At 44.5% G+C, this 22,159-nt stretch overlaps 1 protein-coding gene across 2 annotated transcripts in view; it reads right to left on the bottom strand.

Annotated features, from left to right (window-relative positions):
* The window catches only part of PCSK6 (proprotein convertase subtilisin/kexin type 6), a 176,992-nt gene that overhangs the window by 13,620 nt on the left and 141,213 nt on the right, over positions 1-22,159 (bottom strand). The window contains exons 14-18 of one of the 2 annotated variants that reach the window (XM_079121927.1): positions 11,485-11,664; positions 11,285-11,323; positions 5,116-5,218; positions 3,679-3,875; positions 1,735-1,822 (exon numbers count right to left, since the gene is read on the bottom strand). In XM_079121927.1, coding sequence (XP_078978053.1) covers positions 1,735-1,822; positions 3,679-3,875; positions 5,116-5,218; positions 11,285-11,323; positions 11,485-11,664 — 607 coding nt within the window. The remainder of the gene's footprint in view (positions 1-1,734; positions 1,823-3,678; positions 3,876-5,115; positions 5,219-11,284; positions 11,324-11,484; positions 11,665-22,159) is intronic. The other variant, XM_079121928.1, reaches the window with a different exon arrangement.

Below are 22,159 nucleotides of genomic sequence, written 5' to 3'. Positions count from 1 at the left end.
CTGCTGTGTGGCTACTGCTGGACAGATACTTTCTACCCAGGACACCATTCCTGAGCCTAGTATCTAGCTTCCCCCATCCCATGGATGAAGAAATAAATTCTGTGGTACACCTCCCGCCCCCCACCCCCAGCACTTCACAGGGAAATGGGTTCCAGGGAGTTGGAATCGCAAAGTCTTTCCTCCTTGACACCCTCAGTTAGCAGCCTAGAGTGAAGGATTCTGCCAGTGGGGCCTGGGACATCACAGCTGGCCTCTCCTAGGCCCCTCCCAGTGGAATGTCTCCTTTCTCTTCTACTTTTTTTCCCATTGGGGAATCTCCTTTCTGCACCAGTTCATCCTTTTACTTTGAATCCCGTTTTGTCCAGCTAGTAAGTTTAAATAAAGCAGGTGTGATTTGTCACTTTGGGGGAGGTGTCTTGTTTTCACTCCTCTCCCCCAGGCTCCCAGGTCCTTGGCACTGTTTTCTCCCCAGTACTCATCTGAAAGAATGGGTTTGGCTGGAGGCAACCTCATGAAGGAAGTAACTCCTGGGGAAACTGTTGCTCCTCCCTGTCTGTAAAGTGTGAAGAATAATAACACTGCTTTCAGAGGTTGCTGCAAAGATCAAACGTGGTGACACTGGGGTGAATACCTGGATAAGAGCTGATGCTCAGTATGTTCTCTTCCTTCATTCCTTAACCACTTCCCACCTAAAAAAAATTCACCTCTGTGGTGAATTCCAGTCCAGCAGCATTGGAAGGAAGGGAGACTGGACTAGGGAAGTGAGCTGTAGCCTCCCAGGCTACAGATGCTGCTCCTTGTCTGGACTGGCAGTGGCCCCCTCACTTGAAAGCCTGTTGGAAACCGTCTCAGGCTTCCCCCAGAGCAGCTGTATCAAAATCTGCATTTAGATATGAACCTTGGTGATTCCTGTGCCCTTCATGGGAAAGAGGTGCTGCTCTCTCCAACCCCTTCCCTTCTTTCTTTCCAATGCAGACCACAGTGCTAACACTTCCTCCAGTACAGAAGTGTCCACAGCATAATTTCAACAGAATGCTTTCTGAGTTTCTAGAAAGTAACTGGTAATGCACCTTACATTGCACTAAATGTAATCTTGCCACATTAAATGGGCTAAGAAACAATTCTAAATATAAAAAAAATCATTAACTCTGCCTTGTGTCTTTAAAGAAATTGGTGCTGAACTCCACAGGACTGAGTATGGCCGAGCAGGAGGACTGGGAATCTACAGAGCTTCTTCAGGGAGCAATGTTCTCCCACTGGGATGAAGATGCCAAAAAATGGGGAAACAAGAGAAAAGACAGCGATGGAAAGGAAGAAGGTTTTGTGAGCCATTGCAGCCCACCCCTGGCCTGGACCAGAGGGGAACTGGAGTAGGCGGAAGTTACTGGTGCAAAGGAAGGCAATGATCTGAGCTTCCCTTGAAGACTCACCTTGCAGTGGTCAGCCCTACGTCATGTGATGTGATCCTCCGTTACTCTGAACGATTCTCTAAATGTTGCATAAAATGTAGATTAGACCTATCTTCCACATTTCCCTCTTAACCATATCCTTAGTGGACTCATGATTTTCAGAGATTGGAAATATTTACTCTGAGAGGCCTCGGGCCTTTGCCATTTTAACTTTCAGGAAAAGATGCAAAAACTTGGTGAATCAATGACAGAAACTAAATGCAACATCGACAGGTTGTCATTCTTCACATTTTTTTTTTTTTTTTTTTTAAGCGCGGAGGGTTACCTGAATCCTTCCTTACAGACAGTACATTTCTCAGGTTCATCCACACACTTTTTACAGCTTGGATGGCATTTAAGGCAGTTTTTCTGACCTGGAGAAAAACAGCAAGATGAGGAAAAGAGGAGGGGCAGGTTAGAGGAAATCAAATCTGGGAAAGGAGCCACCGGCATTTCACAGCAGGTGCGGGAGGGTACCTCTTCCCCAGTGTTTATCTCCAGAAAGGATCAAATAGTAATGAAACACCCAGAGGCCAGGTAGAGACCATGTGCTGAGGTGTGGAGATCACCAATGTCTTACCACTCTTTTCTGGAATAAATCCAAGTCCTTAAATAACTATCATGTTTTGGAGGTGTCCCTTTTTCAGAGGAGACACGGTTTGGTTCTTCTTATTGCAACAGGGTGGAAGCTAATTCCTGGCTGGCTGAGTAGAGTTTAATCAGGTGCAAATATTTATAAACTTGATGGGGGCAGCCTGGATGCCCCTGACCCCTCTCCCGTAGAGCTTTCACAAGGATCTTTTCTGAAGACTCAGCAACTATACACGGGGGAGACAGGAACCTATGACAAGCCATTATACCTTCCAGGGAAATTCTGGGTCACTCCAACTCCCACCTGCATTTACATGAGTCACTCATGTTGGCACCTCATAGACATGACCTTGTGCCACTACTGAGTGCTATAAGTATTGGAAGTGGAGGGCTGCTTGTTCTACCTCAGTGCAGCCTCCTCAGGGCTACAGGTGGTATCCCATGCACACAGTAGGTGATCAGCAAGGATCAAAGTGAATGAGGGGATGGCTGATTCTGGCCCTAGGAAGGATATGGAGCCTGAAAACAGGTCTGGCAGGCAGCACAGGGCAGGTGTTTGGGAAGGCTGTGAAATGTGTCTTATATGACTGTTTCCCTTCCAAAGAGTCTGGTTATTTGGTAGCTTTACGTCAATACAGATTTCTGGCTCCTTCTTCCCAGTGATGGCATGACAGGCTGGATCCTTCATAGTAGGGGCCCAGAGAGGAGCCCTCAGGGAAGGCCTGCTACCTACAAAATCCTGAATATCAAAATGGTAACCTCTTTCACTTGTTTGAGCATTATCTCCGTCAGTTTAACGCAAACCGTCTGTTGTCTCTTTTAGGGTAAGGTGCATTGATAGCACTGGCCCAGAGCCCCTGGCCATTCCACCCACCTTCTTGACAGAGAACGTGGCGTGGCTGCTCCAAGGTCAAGTCCCACCTGTCATTACTAGCTGTGGGTCTTTTACCCTTTCTCAGCTTCAAGATGAGGAACATACTCCCCACCCTTTAGGGGTGTGCTCACTTCCTATAAAGAGTCCCCACATGAACTGGTTGCTTCTGAGCCCTATTCCTGTCCCTTCAGGCCCCTCTTCATTTTCAGAGGACTGTAAACCTTCTGCCCACACCTAAATCCCAATTTCAGTTAAGCAGCTCTACCCAGAAGGGTTTTCCCCCAGTTGTTGATCCTCAATTCCATAAATTCATGCTGAGGCCCTAGCCCCAGTCCAGGGCACCTGTCCTGTTACAAAGAAGCCCATGGCACAGTCTTTCTTGGAGGAGAAATTACAGGACAGACAGCAGGGGATCTTCTCCTGGTGTCTGAAATTAGACTGAGTATGAGAGCTATGACTGAGCCACTTATCTGCCTGTCCTCAATAGTGGACACTGACTTGCATGTGTGTGAATTGCATGGTCTGCTGAATTCTTTGCAGCATCACTTTGAATTTCTCCTGGCGGTGTGTGGGTGATCTGCTGCCAACTGACAGGACCGAGTGCTCTGATTTCATGTATGTCCCTCCTGTATTTCCTGTGAAAGGTCCTTGCTCAGAACAACAGAGTACAAGAAGTTAAGGCCAGGGAAATCCTCCCAGTGGAGGGGATGCCAGCCCAGAGACAGGGAGCTGATTCATACATGTGCCCTCAGACATGCCACTTACTTTCATCAGCATAAAATCCAGCAGGACAGAGGGTCACACAGGTGTTTGTCTCCTGGTGATGATAGAACCCACGGCGGCAAGACAGGCACTGTGTTGGGTTCCTGCCCAAGCAGGTCTCACACCCCTTGTGGCATCTGCGACAGCGTCTTGCTGCTCTGTCCCCAAAGTAGCCCAAGGGGCAGGAGCTCACACACTTCCTGTGGGAAAAGGTGCAGGTGAGAGCCCCTCTGAATCAACCTCCCACCCCTGTGTGGCACCTGCATGGGGCTGTGGGGAAATCTTTTCCCAGAGCTTGGAGACTCCTGTACATTCAGCAAAACACTGAAGACATGAGGGGAATAGTAAATCATAAGGGAGTATCCTGTGTCTTGGTGAGCACTCTCGAGAGGTTCCTAAGGACACAGAAGGAGGTTTGAGGACTTGGGTAAGAAGTTCTTTCCTTTGGAAGCCATCCTGGTGGGAAGTTCCTGGCTTCTCACAGAGCATCATGATGTTAGTATTTGACTTTTAGAACTTTTGATTCTGCAAAAATCCTACCAAAGGTGTCCCTGGGGAGCAAATCTCTCAGGCAGTGAGTAAAACTCCAGCACAAGTGCCTTTGTAGGCAGAGTGCTGAGTGCACTGTGACTGGGAACTCTAGACACTGAGAGCCATGCCTGCACCTCTGCCCTGCACAGGGCACCCCTGCCTGGGCCTCGTGGTGTGCACCAACAGCTTGCAGGTACATCTGTCACCCAGGCCCTTAGGAAGCTCAGCAGTGTCCTGTCCTGTTGTCTTGGACTCCCCGGTCAGGCCTGCGCAGCAGTGGTATGTGCTCAGGAAGGTTTGTGAAACCAAGGAATAAAAAGCAGAGCAAGAATGACAGGGAAATGTGGGAGGGTGGTGACACCAGGAGTTCAGGGCCTGGCTGCAAGGACCTGCAGGTGTGCGTGCTCACCTCAGAAGGGCCAGCATGAGCCTACACAGTTGGCCATTTACCTGGGACTCGCACATCACATCTGTCAGCTCCCTCCCTCCAGGTGCATTCAGTCCCACAGGCTTTCTAGGGAGCTGCCAGGAAAATCCCACACTAGCCAGAGCCTGCAGCATGTTTTCTAAGAGCCACAGCATCCCATCTGGCCCTGTGTGGCCAACAGTGGGGGCCTTGAGTCACATGTGTCTACAGTACCCCTAGGGGCAGCCTTGCATATTCAATATGATCCATTTTTGTTTCACAAATGGATGGAGAAAGCTTTATAAGCATGGTCACCGAAGTGCCAATTTCTGATTTCTCTGTAATGAACATGTATTACTTGTGTGATTAGAATAGAAAGTTATTAAAAAATTTTAAAAGGCGGTTAACATCAATGTGATTTCTTTGTTGGGGTGTTACACAGCTTGAAATGGGCCACCTTAGCAGAGTTCCAGAACATGCCAATGGCAGCCCCAGCACATTACCTGCTAGTCTTGATGTTCCCCAGGCTGAAATGGACACAGTTCAAGCATTGGTCTGCATTGGGGCCATTGCAGCCTTTGTTCCCACACTCTGGATGGCACACACCTTAAAGAAAAAGCATTTCTTTCATCCACAGAGATGCCTTCTTCATCAAATCCAGTCCCCTGAGTCTCTCTGACTGAGGATGTAGCAGCCTGATGGGGTTGGGAGGAGTTGCTCTCAAGAGTGGTAGTCCTGTGGGGGCTGGGTGGCCAGACCACAGGCCCCATGGGATGGTTACAGCTGGCAGCTGAGTCTAGCCAGCGATCCAGTGTCAGAGGCCTCAACACTCTAGACAGCAGCAGCATGAAAACAAGTAACAGGGCCAACTCCAGGAGAGAGCCAAGGTGCGTGAGGAGATGGGGACTGTGAGACCCTAGAGGATGGATGAGAGAGAAGCAGGGAACACTGGTATTAAGTTCATTCACTTACATCACAGTCATTATGCTGGGACCAGACAGCTCTCTGATTTCCACTGTGAAGGACAAAGCAATGCAATTTGGGGGCGTTTTGGGCATTAGGAAATCTGCCACTAAGGGTGCTGAGGCCACATGAATTAGGCAGGAGGGTGAGTGCAGAGAGAATTATGGACATACCCTAGTGGGAATAAGGATTACTTCCACATGTTTAGGACCACCTGGTATAGCTGGCGCTGGCCAGGGTTGGGTAGGGCAGAGCCAGAGCCTACAAGTGTCACACTGGGTGAGTGGGAGCTGGCTGCACATGAGGGTGGGGTGTGCTGCTGCTGTGGGCTTCTTCCTGCAGACTTCTTTTTGCCTGCCTTGCTCTTACCCTCAGTCATGGGATGCCAGTGTCTTCTCTTAAGTCCACTCAGGCCCCCAAATTCTAACTCTGAGCCTGTGTGTTGTTGGAAAAGCAACACAAATGTAGGGGAGCTCAACAGATTCCAGCAAACTCCTTGTTCTAGGTCCTCCTGGTAAGTGACATGGATGAGCCGGCTTTTAATGTCCATCCCCTTGGCATGTTTGTAGGTGTCCTCTCCCTTCTGTTCTGCAGAAGCGACAGCCTGTGGGAGCCAGTCTGTGCTGGGATTCCAGGCTTAACCACCAACTCCATCCCTTCTATGGAGAAATGCCTCAGGGAAACCTCCTGGATAGCTGAGAGGGGACACAGGGAGGGACTGAGTGGGGCATTATGAAGGCTCCTGAGTCTCTGGAAGGGAAAAAAAACTTCTGCAAAGTTTGAGTTGTTGGTGGGGGTGGGGAGTGAGTTCAGAAGCAAAGAAGAGTTAATTTGCTGGCCACCCACATTTCATGGGGAACGGGAGGGTAAGACAAAAGTCCTCATTCTCAGCTGCCCACAATGGGTCTTTGCTGAGGCACACAAAGCCCTCTTCATTCCTCCTTCAAGAGGCTCCAGGCCTTCCCAATGTCAGACTCCGGTTATTTTGCTACCCTCCTGAAGGTTCACTCTTGTTGATATTTCCTAAGTTTTCATTGTGGATTCCTGCCCGCCTGTGATCCCACTGTGAACTCCTTTCAGAGCTGCGGTCATCTCCAGGATGTTCTGGACTGTCTCTTCTGGTCCTGGCTGGCCAGTCCTGTGTTCTAGATAAGCCTATCATTTCTAAAGCTCATCACTGAGTCACTCCCTCCTCTCTAGCTCTGGACTGTTTTACTATTTTGGAGTTCTCATCAGATTGGATTTCTGTACACTGTATCCTAGGTCATTTATGAGGATAGCCTCAAAATGCTTTGTTCCATCATACTTTGTTCTTTTCCTTTTAGTATTGGGGGATGAACAGGGCCTCCCATGTGCCAAGCAAGTGTTTTATCACCGAGTTATACCCCAGTTCTCTAAAAAAAAAAATTTTTTTTTTTTTTTTTTTTAAATTTTGAGATAGGATCTCAATAAATTGCCCAGGCTGTCCTTGACTTTGTGAACCTCCCACCTCAGCCTCCCAGGTGGCTGGGATTACAGGAATTCCCTCCATCTTAAGGGAGCTGGGTATGTGTGTTGGGAGTAGGATGTGAGAGACCAATCTTCTCACTCTCTCCAGGCACTGGAGATGTCAGCACCACATAGGAAGGATTTGGTTTAGTCTACTCACTGCTCTATTTTCAGCACTTAGAATGGCATCTGGCACAGAGCAGGTGCTCAGTAAATATTGGCTGAGAGACTGAAGGGTGAGAGTAAGGATAAAAGAAGAGTGGACAGAGATAGGAGAAGTGCTGATGTCTCCACCATCTGTATACAGAGGGTTCCAGGATGTTTTGGGAGAGGGATGGCCTTGGGGAAGGATTTGGACTTCTGTTTATAGCTGCTGGTCCATGTGATGTGGATATCACCCTCGGAGTCCCCCTTGGAGCCTCTGTAATGGAAAGTTTCATGACAATCTGGAGGGGAACCCCTGGCGAGGCAGGGCAGCAGAATTCTGAGATAGCATCAAGGTCCCCAGGAACATGCAGCCTGAGCTGGAAAGGTCAAGAGGAGGCAGCACCTATCCAAGAGCTGAGGATGCCTAGATAAATATCTGTAAACAAACCTCCCAGCATGTGACTCCTTTTTGGGATTGTTTAAAAAGCCAAATACCCAGACTCATCTCTTCCATGAAACATTATATATTAAACTTGGCTGGTCATCTTGTCCCAGTCACTTCACTTCTAAGAATGTTCTGGTACAGTTGTTACTCATTCTTTGGGAGAACACGGGTTCTTTGTGTTGCAATTTGTATTTACGTCTACTTTTCCTCTTTCCTCCATTAGTGAAAGTTCCTCCAAGACCCATAGTCTTCCTGGGTCACTTTCTATCACTCCTAGCAGAGGTTTCCAGTAAAAGGCACACTTAATTAATGCACAGAACAGGCTTGCTAATAGCTGACCCCCACCTGCATAGGGGGTTAACTGGTATAGGTTAATTGAAAACTCCATTTAAAAAATTTTTGTGGAGCAAATCCAGGATTAAAAAAATTCACAAATAAAACAAGTGTTAGAAAGCAACTTGGGAGTTCTTGATGGGCTTTGTCCTTAGCGTGCAGATCGTGCTGAAGGAACAGGAAGATTCAGAAAGTTTTGGTGCCTATTTTGCCCTTTACCCTATTCAAAAAAGGGCACCCAAGAAAAGTTACCTCCATTAACACTATCAGACTTGGAGCAGGATGCAAAAGTCAAGCTCAAAAAGTGCCAACAGGAATAACAGACTGCTCTCATTATATGTCTAGCCTCATTCTTAACAGCTAAGTGAATTATTTAATGCTCTTGAGTCCTTGCTCTCGTTTGTATTGTGAGTCTATGACCCCACACAGTCCCCACATGGACATACCACACACTATGAACCAAATCCTGTGTACCTGTCAACTATCCTGGATCCTTTCTGTTTTACAGAAAATTGTACATGGTCCCTTGACTCCCCTCACACTCCTGTGTGGATGGCCACTCTGTCCTGAGCTGTCCTCCACCCACTCATCTTCCTTCCAAGAAGCTGAATGACTGCTTCTTTCCTGAAGCCCAGGCTTTCCTCTGTTCCCATAATTGTTCTGTCCTGGCCTCTCTGTCACTCTCAGGTAGGAACCTGAGTTCCTCCCTGTGTCTTGCCATATCCTTGCTGGGCTCAGCATCTGCTGGCTCCCTAGACCCACGCCACCTGGAATCACATGTGTGCTGGCTACAGGTGAAGACTCCCTAGCACCCCAGACCTACTGAACTCCAGTTCTGAGGGTGGGGCTGTTCTTCAATCAAGTGTCTTGGTGAGTCCTTGGGGGTGGCCTCCATTTGTACTGTGGCCACCAGATGGCTCTGTCCTGAAGGCTGGCCCTCACTGCAAAGTTGTCTGCCCTCAGTACCACTGATCTTTCTTGTGTCTCACCCTGTCCGTTTTAGCTGCTCTACGTCCCCTTGCCAGGCCCTCTGGTCCCCAGTCCTTCTGTTACCCCAGTACCCCACCACCATGCTGAGCCACACCTCTTTGCCTTAGGAACTCTAGAATCTGCCTTAGCTCTCCACCTGCCTCAGTCTGGAGAATAACTGGTCCATGTCTCTCCCCGTTCCCAGGGAGCAACGTTGGCTGAGAGTGTCTAGTGACTGTCTGGTCCACCTCACAATGGCTCCCTTTTCAGGGCAGCTTTTCTGCCTGGCTCTGGCCAGGTGCCTGGTCTAGTAAGATGGTTTGAATGTGTCTCCTCATAAGCTGGAAGCGTGGTCCTCAGTTGGACAGTACTGAGGTGGTGGAACCTTTAAGCGGTGGGTCCTAGTACAAAGTAATTAGATGTGCTCCTCTTGGAAGGAATGAATGTTAACTCCTGGGACTACTAGTTTTAGCAAGAGTAAGTTGTTATAAAGTGAGGCCACCCCACACACTTCTCTGCCATCTTCTGATGTAGCCACTAGGCCCTCCCCAGAGGTTGGACAGATGAGCCTTCCTAATCTTGGATTTCTGGTCTCCTAAACTGTGAATTAAATAAATTTCTTTTCTTCATAAGTACTTGGCTTTGGGTATTTTGTTATAGCAACAGAAGATGGACTAATACTGTGCCTGACACCCCCTGTAAGAGCCTTGCTCCCTTGCAGTAGATGATCTTGATGGTTGCTATTGGAGGTCCTTGCTGTCCCTAGACTTCCCTCTCCATCCCTTGCTCATATTGTCTATTTTTCATCCCAGGGAAAGCTGGTTCTTTACCTCTTCTGTCTGCTCCTTCCCCATCCCCTGCTGCTGGCCCCTAGATTACTGTTCCATCAGATTCCCCCTGCCCTCTTTTTTTTTGGGGGGGGGGTATTGGGGATCGAACCCAGGGCCTTGTGCTTGCGAGGCGAGCCCTCTACCAACTCAGCTATATCCCCAACACCTCCCCCTGCCGTCTTGCCCATAGTGTCTAGATGAAACCTCTGTCAACCTGGGCCCAACACCCCCAATGCAATGTTTGCCTGTGGCCAGGTTCCCACATTCTGGAAGCTCCCCCTTGATCTTGCTTTGGAATCTAAATTTGTTGATCCCCCTCCTTCTCTTTTGTCCCTCATGTCATGGCACCCTCTGGTTCTTGCTCTCTCTGTCCTCTGTCCTGGTTTCTGGGCATGCTCTTTCTGCTGGTATTGGCTCACCCTTCCATTTGCCCCTGAAGTCACAGGAAGCCTCTCTGAGAGCCAGGAAAGCATCCACTCCCATGGAGACCCCTCTATCCATTCAGGCCATGCTCAGTGGAGATCAAGTGATGCAGATTGAGAACAGCATGACTGTGAGGTTCTGTTGTACAAGGCTGGGAGTCAGTAGTAGATTTTAAGAAAAAAAAATCAGTTCTTTATTAATAATTACTGAATCTTGCCACTGTTTATAAATCATGGGGGAAACAGAGCAGATTAGTCTATACATAATTCAATGCTCTGTTTTAAAGGAATGGTGAAAGAAATTTAAAATGGAATCAACTATAATTTATGCTTGATTTGTATTGGTAGAATTATTCATTTTGTTATTATTTTTTTCAGAGGATATTGGATAATTCAAATCATCCATATTCTTTGAAATCACCCCATCATTTATCAAGTAGCCAGAATATTTAGCTAAGAAAAATATGCCCAACCAGAAACACTCTAGGGTCACACAGATCACTGTGAGATGGGTGGCTCAGGGGTAAAGGAACCACTTTTGACCTAATGTGTTAATAAAAACTGCACCTAGGGGAGATGTCCAAAGCCCTCTCTTAGGCGTACTGTGGCTCTTGGCTACCCTGCAAATGAGCTGGTGGCTCAGAGCCAAGGGCCATCACAGGAAAGAGATGGCTAGAGAGATTCATACAGGCATCTTTAAGTTCTGTGAGTTTTTAAGGATGCTTTTGTGTAGTATCAGTCTCCACTGATGACACCCTTCTCTGGGTCTCTAATCCAATCTGCAAGGCTGGTGGAATGTCTACTGCCAGCTCTTTTCTTGAGATGCTCAAAGAACCCATCCTTCTTGAGGCCTTGATAATAACTGCTTCCTTCCCACATTCTGGCCACTGAAAGTGCACGGACTTAAGGGAGTCAGGAGGCCGAGCCATGCGATGGGGACCTCTGAGAAAATGGGAATGTCTCTGTAGGCAGCTGGTTAATCAGGGGTACATCCCAGTTCTGGTTGGGCATAGAGGGGCTCAGTGTCCCAGTCTGGGAAGGTCAGGGAATACTTACTGGTTTGAAGCATACTTACTGGTCTGTAAAATATTAGGAGAGCCTTGGATGGGAGGAGCTGTGTGAGTGCAAATGACTGTCATTATTATGACTTCTAGGCAAGAGAGGACATATAAGCATAATCTCACCTTTTTCCAAGAATGGCCCCACCTTTGAGAGTTACAGTGGGAAACCAGACTCAAGGAAGCTAGTCATCTCCTCTTGTTTCAGGCTCATTACCTGTGTAATCTTCTTCATCCTCGGGCACCTCAGCCTGGGATGGCCACTTTGCAGCCTTGGGTGGCTCCAGCTGTGGCGTTGACAGCTCCAGCATCCGCGAGCGGGACTGATGAGAACTGAAGGTATGGTAAGGGTGCTCCGCTGTGCCGTATAAAATGAGGCTCCATTCCTTCAATTTCCCTGGAAGGCAACAGACCCACTGAGTTATTTTGGGAAGGTCTTGATATACCTGTGTGCTCCTTTACCTGTGCAAAGGCCTCCATCCCTATGGCCCATGGCCTTCACTTCCTGCTCACCTACTAATCAGGTGTACCCCTACCACCCAGGCCATGTGCTACTCTCTCTGGGTATCTCACTGCTGCAAGCTAGTGCTCCTTAACTCCTGTGCTATTGAGCTGCCCTACATTTCTGTCTCTGCTGGACAGGGGTTGGCTGAATTATACTTTCCCCCTCCTGGAGAGTGTCCTTGGCTCCTCTGGTCTCACTGCAGACTCCCTTGATGCTGCCTCCTTTACAACTGGCAATAGATACTTGCCCCCCTTGATATGTCCAGTGGTAGCCTGGGTGCCAGGATGGCTAGAAGCTTTGTCCCATAGCCTCTAATGGTGATCACTGGATTGCACTGAGCGCCCAAATCGAATCTTCAACTCTAGAGCACAGGAGGATTTGGACTTGGGCACTTCCCTCCACAGTCAGTCCAGGGCAGGTGGGGAGTTTTGGGGGTAGTATTGCTGGTACAAACTCAAAAGTCTACAGAGGTTGGGTGTAGGGGAAACTCCTTGCAAAGAGGAGGATGAATGATACAGATGCCAGGCTCTGCCAGGGAATTCAGGGTAGACAGGCCTGGGGAGGACAGGAGCTGATTGGAGGGCACCCAGCCTTGATGGAAGTGGTGGGGATACTGCTCCGCTTACTGTCTCCATGTGAAAATGGTGGCTCATGTTATGAGGTTGGCTCAGGTGTAAAGAGAGGTGGGAAATCTGGCCTGCAATTCCCAAGTGAACTGTTGATGTCAAAAAACACATGACAAATGTGTGGCATGTACACAATTGTAGACGGGCTCAGCCACAGGTGGCTGGCTTAGGCCTCCTTTTCTTGTGATGGTGTCCCCAGCATACAGGGCAGGACAGCTACGTTTAGAAGGTCCTGGTCCTGTGTGATCTGCCCAAGGACATGCTGCTCATGCTAACAGGACTCTGCTGCCTGGCCTCTCAGAGTTTATTTATAACTGGCTTAGCCCCAAACAAGATGCTCTCAGACCCACCATGAACCACCCTGATGAATCCTCACTGTGACCAGCTAAGGACAATGCCTTTGCTAGTTGCTTATCTGTGTCAGCTGGGAAAATCTCTTCCTTTTCTGCCATGAGGTTTCTTGGCAATCAGAATTCTTTTTTTTTTTTTTTTTTTTTTTGTGGTGCTGGGGATTGAACCAAGGGCCTTGTGCATGCTAGGCAAGCACTCTACCAACTGAGCTATATCCCCAGTCCAACAATCAGAATTCTTTAGGCAAGAAAATGCTGATTCTTTGGTATGTATTGTTTTTTAAATTTTTTTAAAATTTATTTTATTTAATTTTTTAAAAATTTATTTTTTATTTTTTACAGACTGCATTTTGATTCATTGTATACAAATAGGGTACGTCATTTTGTTTCTCTGGTCGTACACGATGTAGATTCATACCATTAGTATGAATCATACATATACATAGGGTAATGATGTCTGTCTCATTTCATGATTTTTCATACACCCCCTCATTTCCTTCTACATAATCTAAAGTTCCTCCATTCTTTTCTCACTCCCCCCCCCCCCCCCCATTATATATCATCATCCACTTATCAGGGAAAACACTGGCCTTTGTTTTTTTGGGGATTGGTTTATTTCACTTAGCATGATAGGTTGTGGAAACAACCTAGATGCCCTTCAACAGATGAATGGATAAAAAAAACTGTGGTATATATACAATGGAATATTATTCAGCCATAATGAATAATAATATTTTGGCATTTGCAGAGAAATGGATGGAATTGGAGAATGTCATGCTAAGTGTATTGTGTTTTTATAGCCACTTACTCTGCTCATCAAAAGACTCCCATCTCTGTTCCAAATGGCAGGGGCAGAGAACTGCCTACAAACTGTTTTTGCAATGTGGGCAGCTCTGCCACAATCAACTTTATAGTCTGCTTTAATTTTGGGAATCTCTTAGACCCTCTAAATCCAAATCAGAGGACTCCTGCTCATCAACAGACCACAGGCCTGTAGGCTGTAAACCATATAGTCCTAGGTAGGAGGACTGGAGAGAGATAGGCAGAACTGGTCCTATAGCTCACCAGACCAAACTCAGGAGGACTTTGATCTGGTTACACAATGTGGTACATTAGAAGCCACTGTTTTAACTGTTGCCCTAGCTGACTAAGCTACCAGATCCCAAAGCTTCCAGCTCAAAACTGTCAGTTATCATTTGAAAATCCTCCCAAAATTCATGTGTTGGAAACTTAATCCCCAAATTCATGCTAATGGTATTTTGGAGATGGGGCCTTTTGGAGGTAATTAAGATTAGATTATCTCACAATGATGGGATCCCATGATGATATTAGCGGTTTTATAAGATGATATTCCATGTTTGCATACATATGTCAGAATAGACTACTGTCATGTATAGCTAAAAAGAACCACTGCCACCACAACCAACAACAAAAAAGATAAAGAAGAAAAATCTGAGCCAGCATGCTTGCTCTGTTTCATTATTGTGATGCCCTCTGACATATTTTGATGCAGCAAGAAGGTCCTACCCAGATGCCAACACAGACTCTTGGACTTCCCAGGTTCCAGAACCATGAGTGTAATAAGCCTCTATTCATTATAAATTACTCAGTCTCAGGTATGTTGTTATAGTAATAGAAAGCAGACTAAGACACTGCCCTGAATCAGAGTCTATACTGCCTGACCTCTCCTGGCCTGGCCAGCATCAGAGGATGTAGGCAAGGACCTCTGACTCAAAAAAACATTCCTGGGCAGACCATTTCTTAGTACATGATCTTCCAATAGGTATAGTTCTTTTACACACATGGTGGTCTATCTCTCTAACATGCTTCCTAACCAGGGCTGATAATGGTAACATAGGAAGTGCTTCATGCAGTCGCAGGCACAGAAAACAGTCATGGAGATGAGTTTTCATCTGTCCTCAAATCCTCAGGATCAAATTAAAACTGCATTTCAAAGCCACAAAGGAATATGGGCTTTTTAACCACTGAGTGATGAACGGTGATTAAGGTGGGAGTGTAAGGACACAAGGACAGAGGCCACCAGCTCTGTGGGCTATAATTTGAGTTGAAATTTATTTCAGCCCTATAGGAGATCTTCAAATACACCCACCAAAGGCCCACTCACTGAAATTAGATTCTTATTTTTAGATCCAGTTTGGTAAAACAAACAGAAGGGGCTGCTCCACACTTGGAATCAATGGTGTTTCCTACGTGGAGTGAGAGAGGGAGAAGAAAGAAAAAAGAATTGCTTTTTAAAGCCACATGCATGTCTATATTACCTGTTCACATATATAAATTTTAAAAAATTTAAAAAATCGATCAACAAAGCTGTTGAACAGTAAAAAAAAAAAAAAAAAAAAAACTACAAAGCAGTAGTAGTCAAAGCTTTTATGTTTCTGAATAAGTAATATGCACAGATAGTTCAAAATTCTAAAAGGGAATATAGTGGAATTCTCTCTCCCATCCCTGTCCCATGCATGACCACAGTGACCTACTTCTTGTGCATCCTTCCGGAGGTGGTTTTTTTTTTCCTTATTCACACAATTATGAACATATATCCTGCCCTTTTAGTAACACCACTCATAGAAACTTTCTGAACCTTGCTTTCCCATTAACGATGGGAATCATTCCCTTGCTGTACTAGGGACATGTAGCATCAATTACTTAAACAAATTCCGACTGAGGGGCATTTAGGTTGTTTCCAAACTTTTGCAGTTACAGACAGTACTGTCACCTTGTAACCTGTGCTGCAAACTTGGTTATGTAAGGAAGGATTTGATGAGGGAGAGAGATCAAGAGTTCTGGACCAATGGGATCTGAATCCTGGTTCTGCCCTCTATTCGCTGGGTGACCTTTGGGCAATTTACTTCATCTCTGTTCTTCAGTTTCTACATCTAACAAGTAGGGGTAGTAATAATTCTACCTTACAGAGTTGTCCAGGACATTAAATAATTAAGGATAATAAAGCAGGAGGAACAGTGACTGGCATCCAAGTGCTGCCTCCTGAGCATTGGTTAAATACAATCTGATGAACAGATGATTTTGTATGTTTGTAAGAGGACCTTCAGGTCACATTCCTAGAAGCAGGACTAGGCATTAAAAGGGGTGTGCTCCTCCACACTGGGGGCCATGGCTGGGATTAACTCAGAGAAGTTAACTTCACATTTCTCTTATGTGAGAAGTTGATCATCTTTTCATAGGATGAAGAGTTAGATCCCTCCCTTCCTGATTCAATAAAATTTGAAGCTCAATTTACCAAAATTATTTGCTGAGAAAAAATGATGAGTTTTCAAAAGGTGCCTAAAAGCACATTGTAGCCAGGTTCACGGCAAGTCCAAGTGGAATGAGAAGGTATTTTGCTCACATCTGGTTTATATTTTTGTTCCTTCTATATGCAAATATTTATCAGAGCTGGCGTGGTGGCACACACCTATAATCCCAGTGGCTGGAGGCTGAGGCAGGAGGATTGCAAGTTCAAAGTCAGCCTCAGCAAATTAGTGAAGCCCTAAGTAACTTAGGGATACCCTGACTCAAAATAAAAAATAAAAAGGGCTAGGGATGGGGATGTGGTTCAGTGGTTAAGTGCCCCTGGGTTCAATTCCTAGTACCAACAAAAAAAGAAAAAAGATATTTATCAGAGCCTATGAGGGCCAAGTGCTATGCTAACAAGCTGCAGAGCTGACTCAGAAGCACTGAAAAAGAGCTGGCTCCCAGAGGGCAGTGGGCCTAAGGCAATGCCTTCTCGTACCTGGAAACTCACCTTTCCTAACAAGCATGATCTGGAAAACATGACCTCAGGTTGTGGTTTAGATAATGACAATTTCTCTCTCTCTCTCTCTCTCTATTTTGTACTGAAGTATTCTTTTCACTTTCTCTACCAAGGGACTCACTGTTTTTCCTGCTTTCTAGGACATAAAAATAACGGTTCCACATTTGTGGAATTGAGCATACGGCATAAACATACGGCATGAGTTTGAAGTATGACTCAAAGTTATTTTCCTCTAGTTATAAAAGGAGACAAATTATTAAATATTGAAACAAAGAAGAAAGTACAAATCATCCATTGCTTCTGCGGCACACTTTCTTCTGGGCTGCTTTATCTGTGTGTGCATTTTCTCCCCTCAGCATTGCATCACGTTCATCAGGTTCAGAAGCTGTCCCACTTACTTGCTGATGTTTTGGGGGAACATGTCTTTCTTAGCTGGTGCATTAGCTTTGGTATGTGGCAAGTTTCTGGCACATAGTAGGTGCTCAATAAATGTTTGCTAAATGAATGAAGTAACATTTTAAAATATTGATTTTGGGAGAAGGGAAAACATTTTACCATATGAATGTAACTTTCTTTTCTTTTTGTTTCTTCTCTCTCTCTCTCTCTCTCTCTCTTTTTCTGGTACTGGGGATTGAACCCAGGGGCATTATGCCACTGAGCTACATCTAGTCTGCCCACGCCCTCTTTTTTAGGAACAGGATCTACACAAATGTAACCATTTCTTTAACCAATCTCTTATGATGGATCATAACAGAACATTTGTTCCACTTCCCTTCTTGTTTTAAAAAAATATACACACTTGCCAGAAATATCATTTGCTACAGTTTGGACTACTTTCTCAGGATAGAGTCTCCCAAGTAGAACTGAAGGGTCAGAGAACAAGCCGTGATTGGGCTCTTGACACATAATGCCAAATGATTACACCACAGCATTTGTCATCACTTGACCCTTGATTCCAAAACAGACAAGGGAAAGAGCACAGGCCTTCTAGGGGAATCAGTTCCTTCACAAGAATCACATCTTACGCATGGTCAACCCCAGTCCCAGCCCCAGCTTGACTGAGTCCGTAGGGTCAGTCACCAGTGACTTAGCAGAGCAGATCAAAGCAGATCCTCACAGGAAGGAGCTGATCTTCAGGCTCTGGTCTTCAGGTTCCTGTCCTCATAGAAAGTCAACACTGTCCCTCACCTCTGGCATCCTGCACACACACGCCACAATGAGGCTCCTGAGGGCCAGCTCCTGCCACACTTGGTCACTCCTCTGAGGCCAGACTCTAGTCTGGAAGATGAGACTTGTGGATATAGAGGAACCAAGGAAGATTTTTTTTTTTTTTTTTTAAATTCTTCTTTTTAGTTATATACAAGGAAGAAAAGAAGGCAGACCACATCCAGGGCCACTCCAGGTCCCACCAGAGACCATGTTCAATAGAAATGCAACCCAGAGACAGGAGGACTGCAGAATGCTGGCCCTGCTTTGGACAAAGCATTTAAGAAGAATGTATTACCATTCAAGATATGCAACAAGCCTGGTCACGTTTACTGTGACAAGAACTTGACTAGTACCAAGAATTTTTTAGTTTCTAGGAAGGGTTCTTAAAAGATGTCCAAATCTAAATTCTTTAATTTTTTTGCCATGAGATTCCTAAGACTGTGGAAGAAAGAACTGCAAATCCACCTGCTTAAACCCCAGGAGCCAGCTCTGCAGCACTAGGCCCCCAGATGTCAACAGTGAAGCCCAGGCGACTGTAATTGCGAGAGGCAGAAGATAATCCGCAGCTAATGCCATCTGAGGCTGCCAATAAAGGGTTTTATCGTCATTCACTATCTTCACTGCAGCATGTCCCCTCCATGAATTAAATTCCTAATGAACAAACAGGATTATTCCTATTATTTAAGAAAGAACCAGAATTAAGGAAAGTCTAAGGTTGAGTTTGCCAATAGGAAAGTACCAGCAGAAATGAAGCTTTTCTCTGCCTAGCATTTTGAATTAAGAATTTAAAGATCCTAGAGAGGGGAATTTACAATTGGAGGCCAAGTGGGTAGGGGTGGGGGAAAGGTCTGGCTGGATTAGAGACTATGAGCTAATACTTTGAAACTCCTAGGTTTTCTTGCCATATGAGAAGTTTTTAACAATAAAGAATTTATCAATTCTCCACGTGCACCCCCATACCATGCAGGAAGACTATCTGAAATAGTAAGTGAATAAAGGCCAAGGAAATCAAGTAAATATGTTCCAGTCTAACACTCTGGTGGAAGGTTTTTCCTTCTGGGTCCAGGGAATCAGTCACCTGAGGGCCATATTCAAGCTGCAAAGTTTAATGTAGAGTTTGGGTGGAAGAAATGAAGAGGGTTCCCCTTCATCTATTTGTAAAATACATATAAGAACACTTTAAAAGGGTGAATTTTATGGTATGTGAATTGTATCTCAATAAGGCTGTTATTAAAACTACTGTGTGTATATTATACACACACATAGAAATGCCAGCATTTACTCAATAAATTTAACACATAATTAAAAGTGCACTGTAAGTCCACATTATGGCAAGAGGATAAAGGGAATCTAGGAAATGACTTGGAAAGAAGGATAAGGAAGAGGGTGTGTGCCCCCCTGTGCATACACACACACACATCCTCAGAGACAGAAGAAAGAAGACATGGACGTGTTCTCCCTGTGTTCCTGTAGACATAAACCCACAGAAAAATGGTTTTCCGACTGGCAGAAAAGGGATCCCAGAAAACTAAGCTCCAATTTTTATTTGGGTGAGGTACAGAAGAAAATATAGTAGTTTCCTCTTATCTGTGGGGGTATGTTCCAAGATTCCCAGTAGATGCCTGAAACCACACATAGTACTGAACCCTCTAAATAATATGATTTCCTATACATGCATAATGCACCTTCAATTCCTTTTCCATCTTAATAATCACTTCTCCCTCACTGTGGCTATAACTTCTACAGTTTGAGGTGTGACTGCAAAATTAGTATGAACTTATTTATTCTCTTCATAATATCACAGATACAAAAGTTGTTTTTACTGTAGATCTTAGCAACCTCAGCAAACACTTTTTCTTTCTTTTCATATTAAGGCAAGAACTTTCACCTTTACACTTAAAGGATGCACTTAATGGTTTCTCTTTAGCAAATAATTGCTGGCATTATTATTATTCTTATGTTATGACCATGATTAAGTAAACTAAAAGTTACTTGAACACAAGCACTGTGATAACAAGATAGCAGATCTGGTAACCTCAACAGCTAATAATTGACTAATGGGCAGGTAGTGCATACAGTGTGGATACACTGGGTAAAGAGATGATTCCTATTCTGAGCTGGATGAATAGGAAAACATGAGACTTCATTATCCAACAGGAACAGCATGCAATGTAAAGTTACAAATTGTGTATTTCTGGAATTTTTTCAGGTCACAGATAACTAAAACAACAGAAATAAAAACCATGGAAAGGTGTTGGGAGGGGGCTACTATGTACATTTAGTAAAGAACGGTATATGTGTAACAATGCACAACATAGCACTTTTCTTAATAGCATCTATAAGGTTAGGGAACACAGAAATACCATCTTTAAATATCTTTCAGTTTTTTTCAAAGTAATACATTAATAGTTTGAAAAGTCAAAAAATGGGGGCTGGGGAGATGGCTCAGTTAGTAGAGTGCAAGGCCCTGGGTTCAATCCCCAGCACCGCCAAAAAAAAAAAAAAAAAAAAAAAAGCCAAACAATAATCCAAGGTTTGTAACAAAGAGTGTAACATGGTTCTTTGCTTCACTCCTTTCTACCTCTTGGAATCCTGCTACCCCCACCACATACAGTATCTTTTAACATGTTGAGTCAGTTTTTCTAACATTTACTACTCCATTAAAAATATTTCTATGCTATGTCCCAGTTTCTTAATTTGAGACATCATTTGATGGCTTCATAGCCTGGAGGCAGGGAATTCAGTTCTCTTAAGCCATCCTATACATACTCATGTCTCCCCCATTCTTCCTCCAATACACAGTTTCTTACCAGGTCAATATTTAGTATCTCCCTTACTTCTGTTTCATTTTCTGGGAGGCTTATCAAGTTTATTTTATAACTTATGTACTGAATTATTATTATTATTATTGAGTTGAGGTCTCACTGTGTTACCAAGGCTGGTCTCAAACTCCTGGGCTCAAGTGATCAGCCTGTCTCAGCCTCCCCACTGGCTAGGACTACAGGTGTATGCCACGGTATCTGGCTTGAAACTTTTAATTTTTGCCTCCTATTTAGACATTTGAAGGCATTTTTCTGGTTCTCCTAATGTTCATTTAAAAAATGCTACAGCCTGTTCCTGTTTGTCTGAAATATCTTCTCTTCCCAGAGAATGACAGCGTTGTTGGAAGTTTCCTTTTGCTGTCTGAATTGCTCCTTTCCCTCCAAGTTTATTCTCTGTGAAAGTTTGTTTCTACTTTAATACTGAGTAATTTCCTACAATGTTTGGTGATTCTTGGGCATTCTTTCCTATTTATTTAGCAGGAAGGCACTAAAAAGCTGATTGGAAGTTCTGCATGTTCCTGGAATATGAAATGTGCTTTTTGTTTGTTTATTCATTTTGTATACAGCAAACTTCCTAGCTCATATGAGAAAGGAAATGTTATAGTATACCAGTTGGCTCAGATGTAAATAACATTTGCATGGTAAATGTAAACCTTTCCAATCGAAAGCAATGCAGGTCAGATGAAAATGTAATATCTTTAAAGTGATGAAATTAAAAAAAAACTTCTAAGCCAAAAATTTATGTCCAGTGAAAATACCATTCAAATATGGGTTGAAACAAAGACACTTTTAAATAAATCAAAGTTGAGCAAATTCATTACCAACAAACCAACACAACAAGAAACGGTAAAGGACATTCTTTAAACTGAGGAAAAAGGATAACAGATGATAATCTGGATCTACAGGGAAGAAGAAAGAGTACTGAGAATGCTAAATGTATTGGTAAACATTGAAGAGTAGGTTTTTTTCCCCTTAATTTCTTTAAAGACTGCTTCAACAATTTCCCTGTAAGATAAAGTTTACAATGTACACAGAGGTAAAATATATGACACTGCCAGAGAACAATGATGGAATCACATGGTCACCAGGTTTTGTCAGTTGTGAAGTATGAAACTGTTCCGTTTTCCCCGGCCCTACTCCACCAACCTCAAGGACTGGGGATCGAACCCAGGGAGTACTCTACCATTAAGTTATAGCCACAGCCCTTTTTAAAAATTTTATTTTGAGAGAGGGTCTCACAAAGTTGCTCAGGCGGGCCTCAAACTTGTGATCCTTCTGTCTCAGCCTCCTGAGTCATTGGGATTACCAGTGTGTGCCATTGTGCCCGGCCCTTCAATCTTAATTCTAAATTAACTGCAAAAAATTAAGGGTGCACATTGTAATCCACAGAGCAACCACTCAAAGGAGGGCTAAAAAGCTAATAGAGGAAATAAAATGGAATACTGAAAAATACTTGATTAAACAAAAATAAGGCAGGAAAACAAATACTGTTATCTTACTTTTTAAATGCTGTTGGATTTATTGATATTGGACTTTGAATTTTCAGATTTGTATTCTTGAGTGAGTTGGCAGAAAAATTTCCATTCTCATCATAGGCTCGTGGGATTTGAT

Source organism: Sciurus vulgaris (genome assembly GCF_902686455.1).
Source record: "Sciurus vulgaris genome assembly, chromosome: 2".
Classification (NCBI taxonomy): Eukaryota; Metazoa; Chordata; class Mammalia; order Rodentia; family Sciuridae; genus Sciurus; species Sciurus vulgaris.
This window is presented reverse-complemented; position numbering and strand designations above follow the sequence as displayed.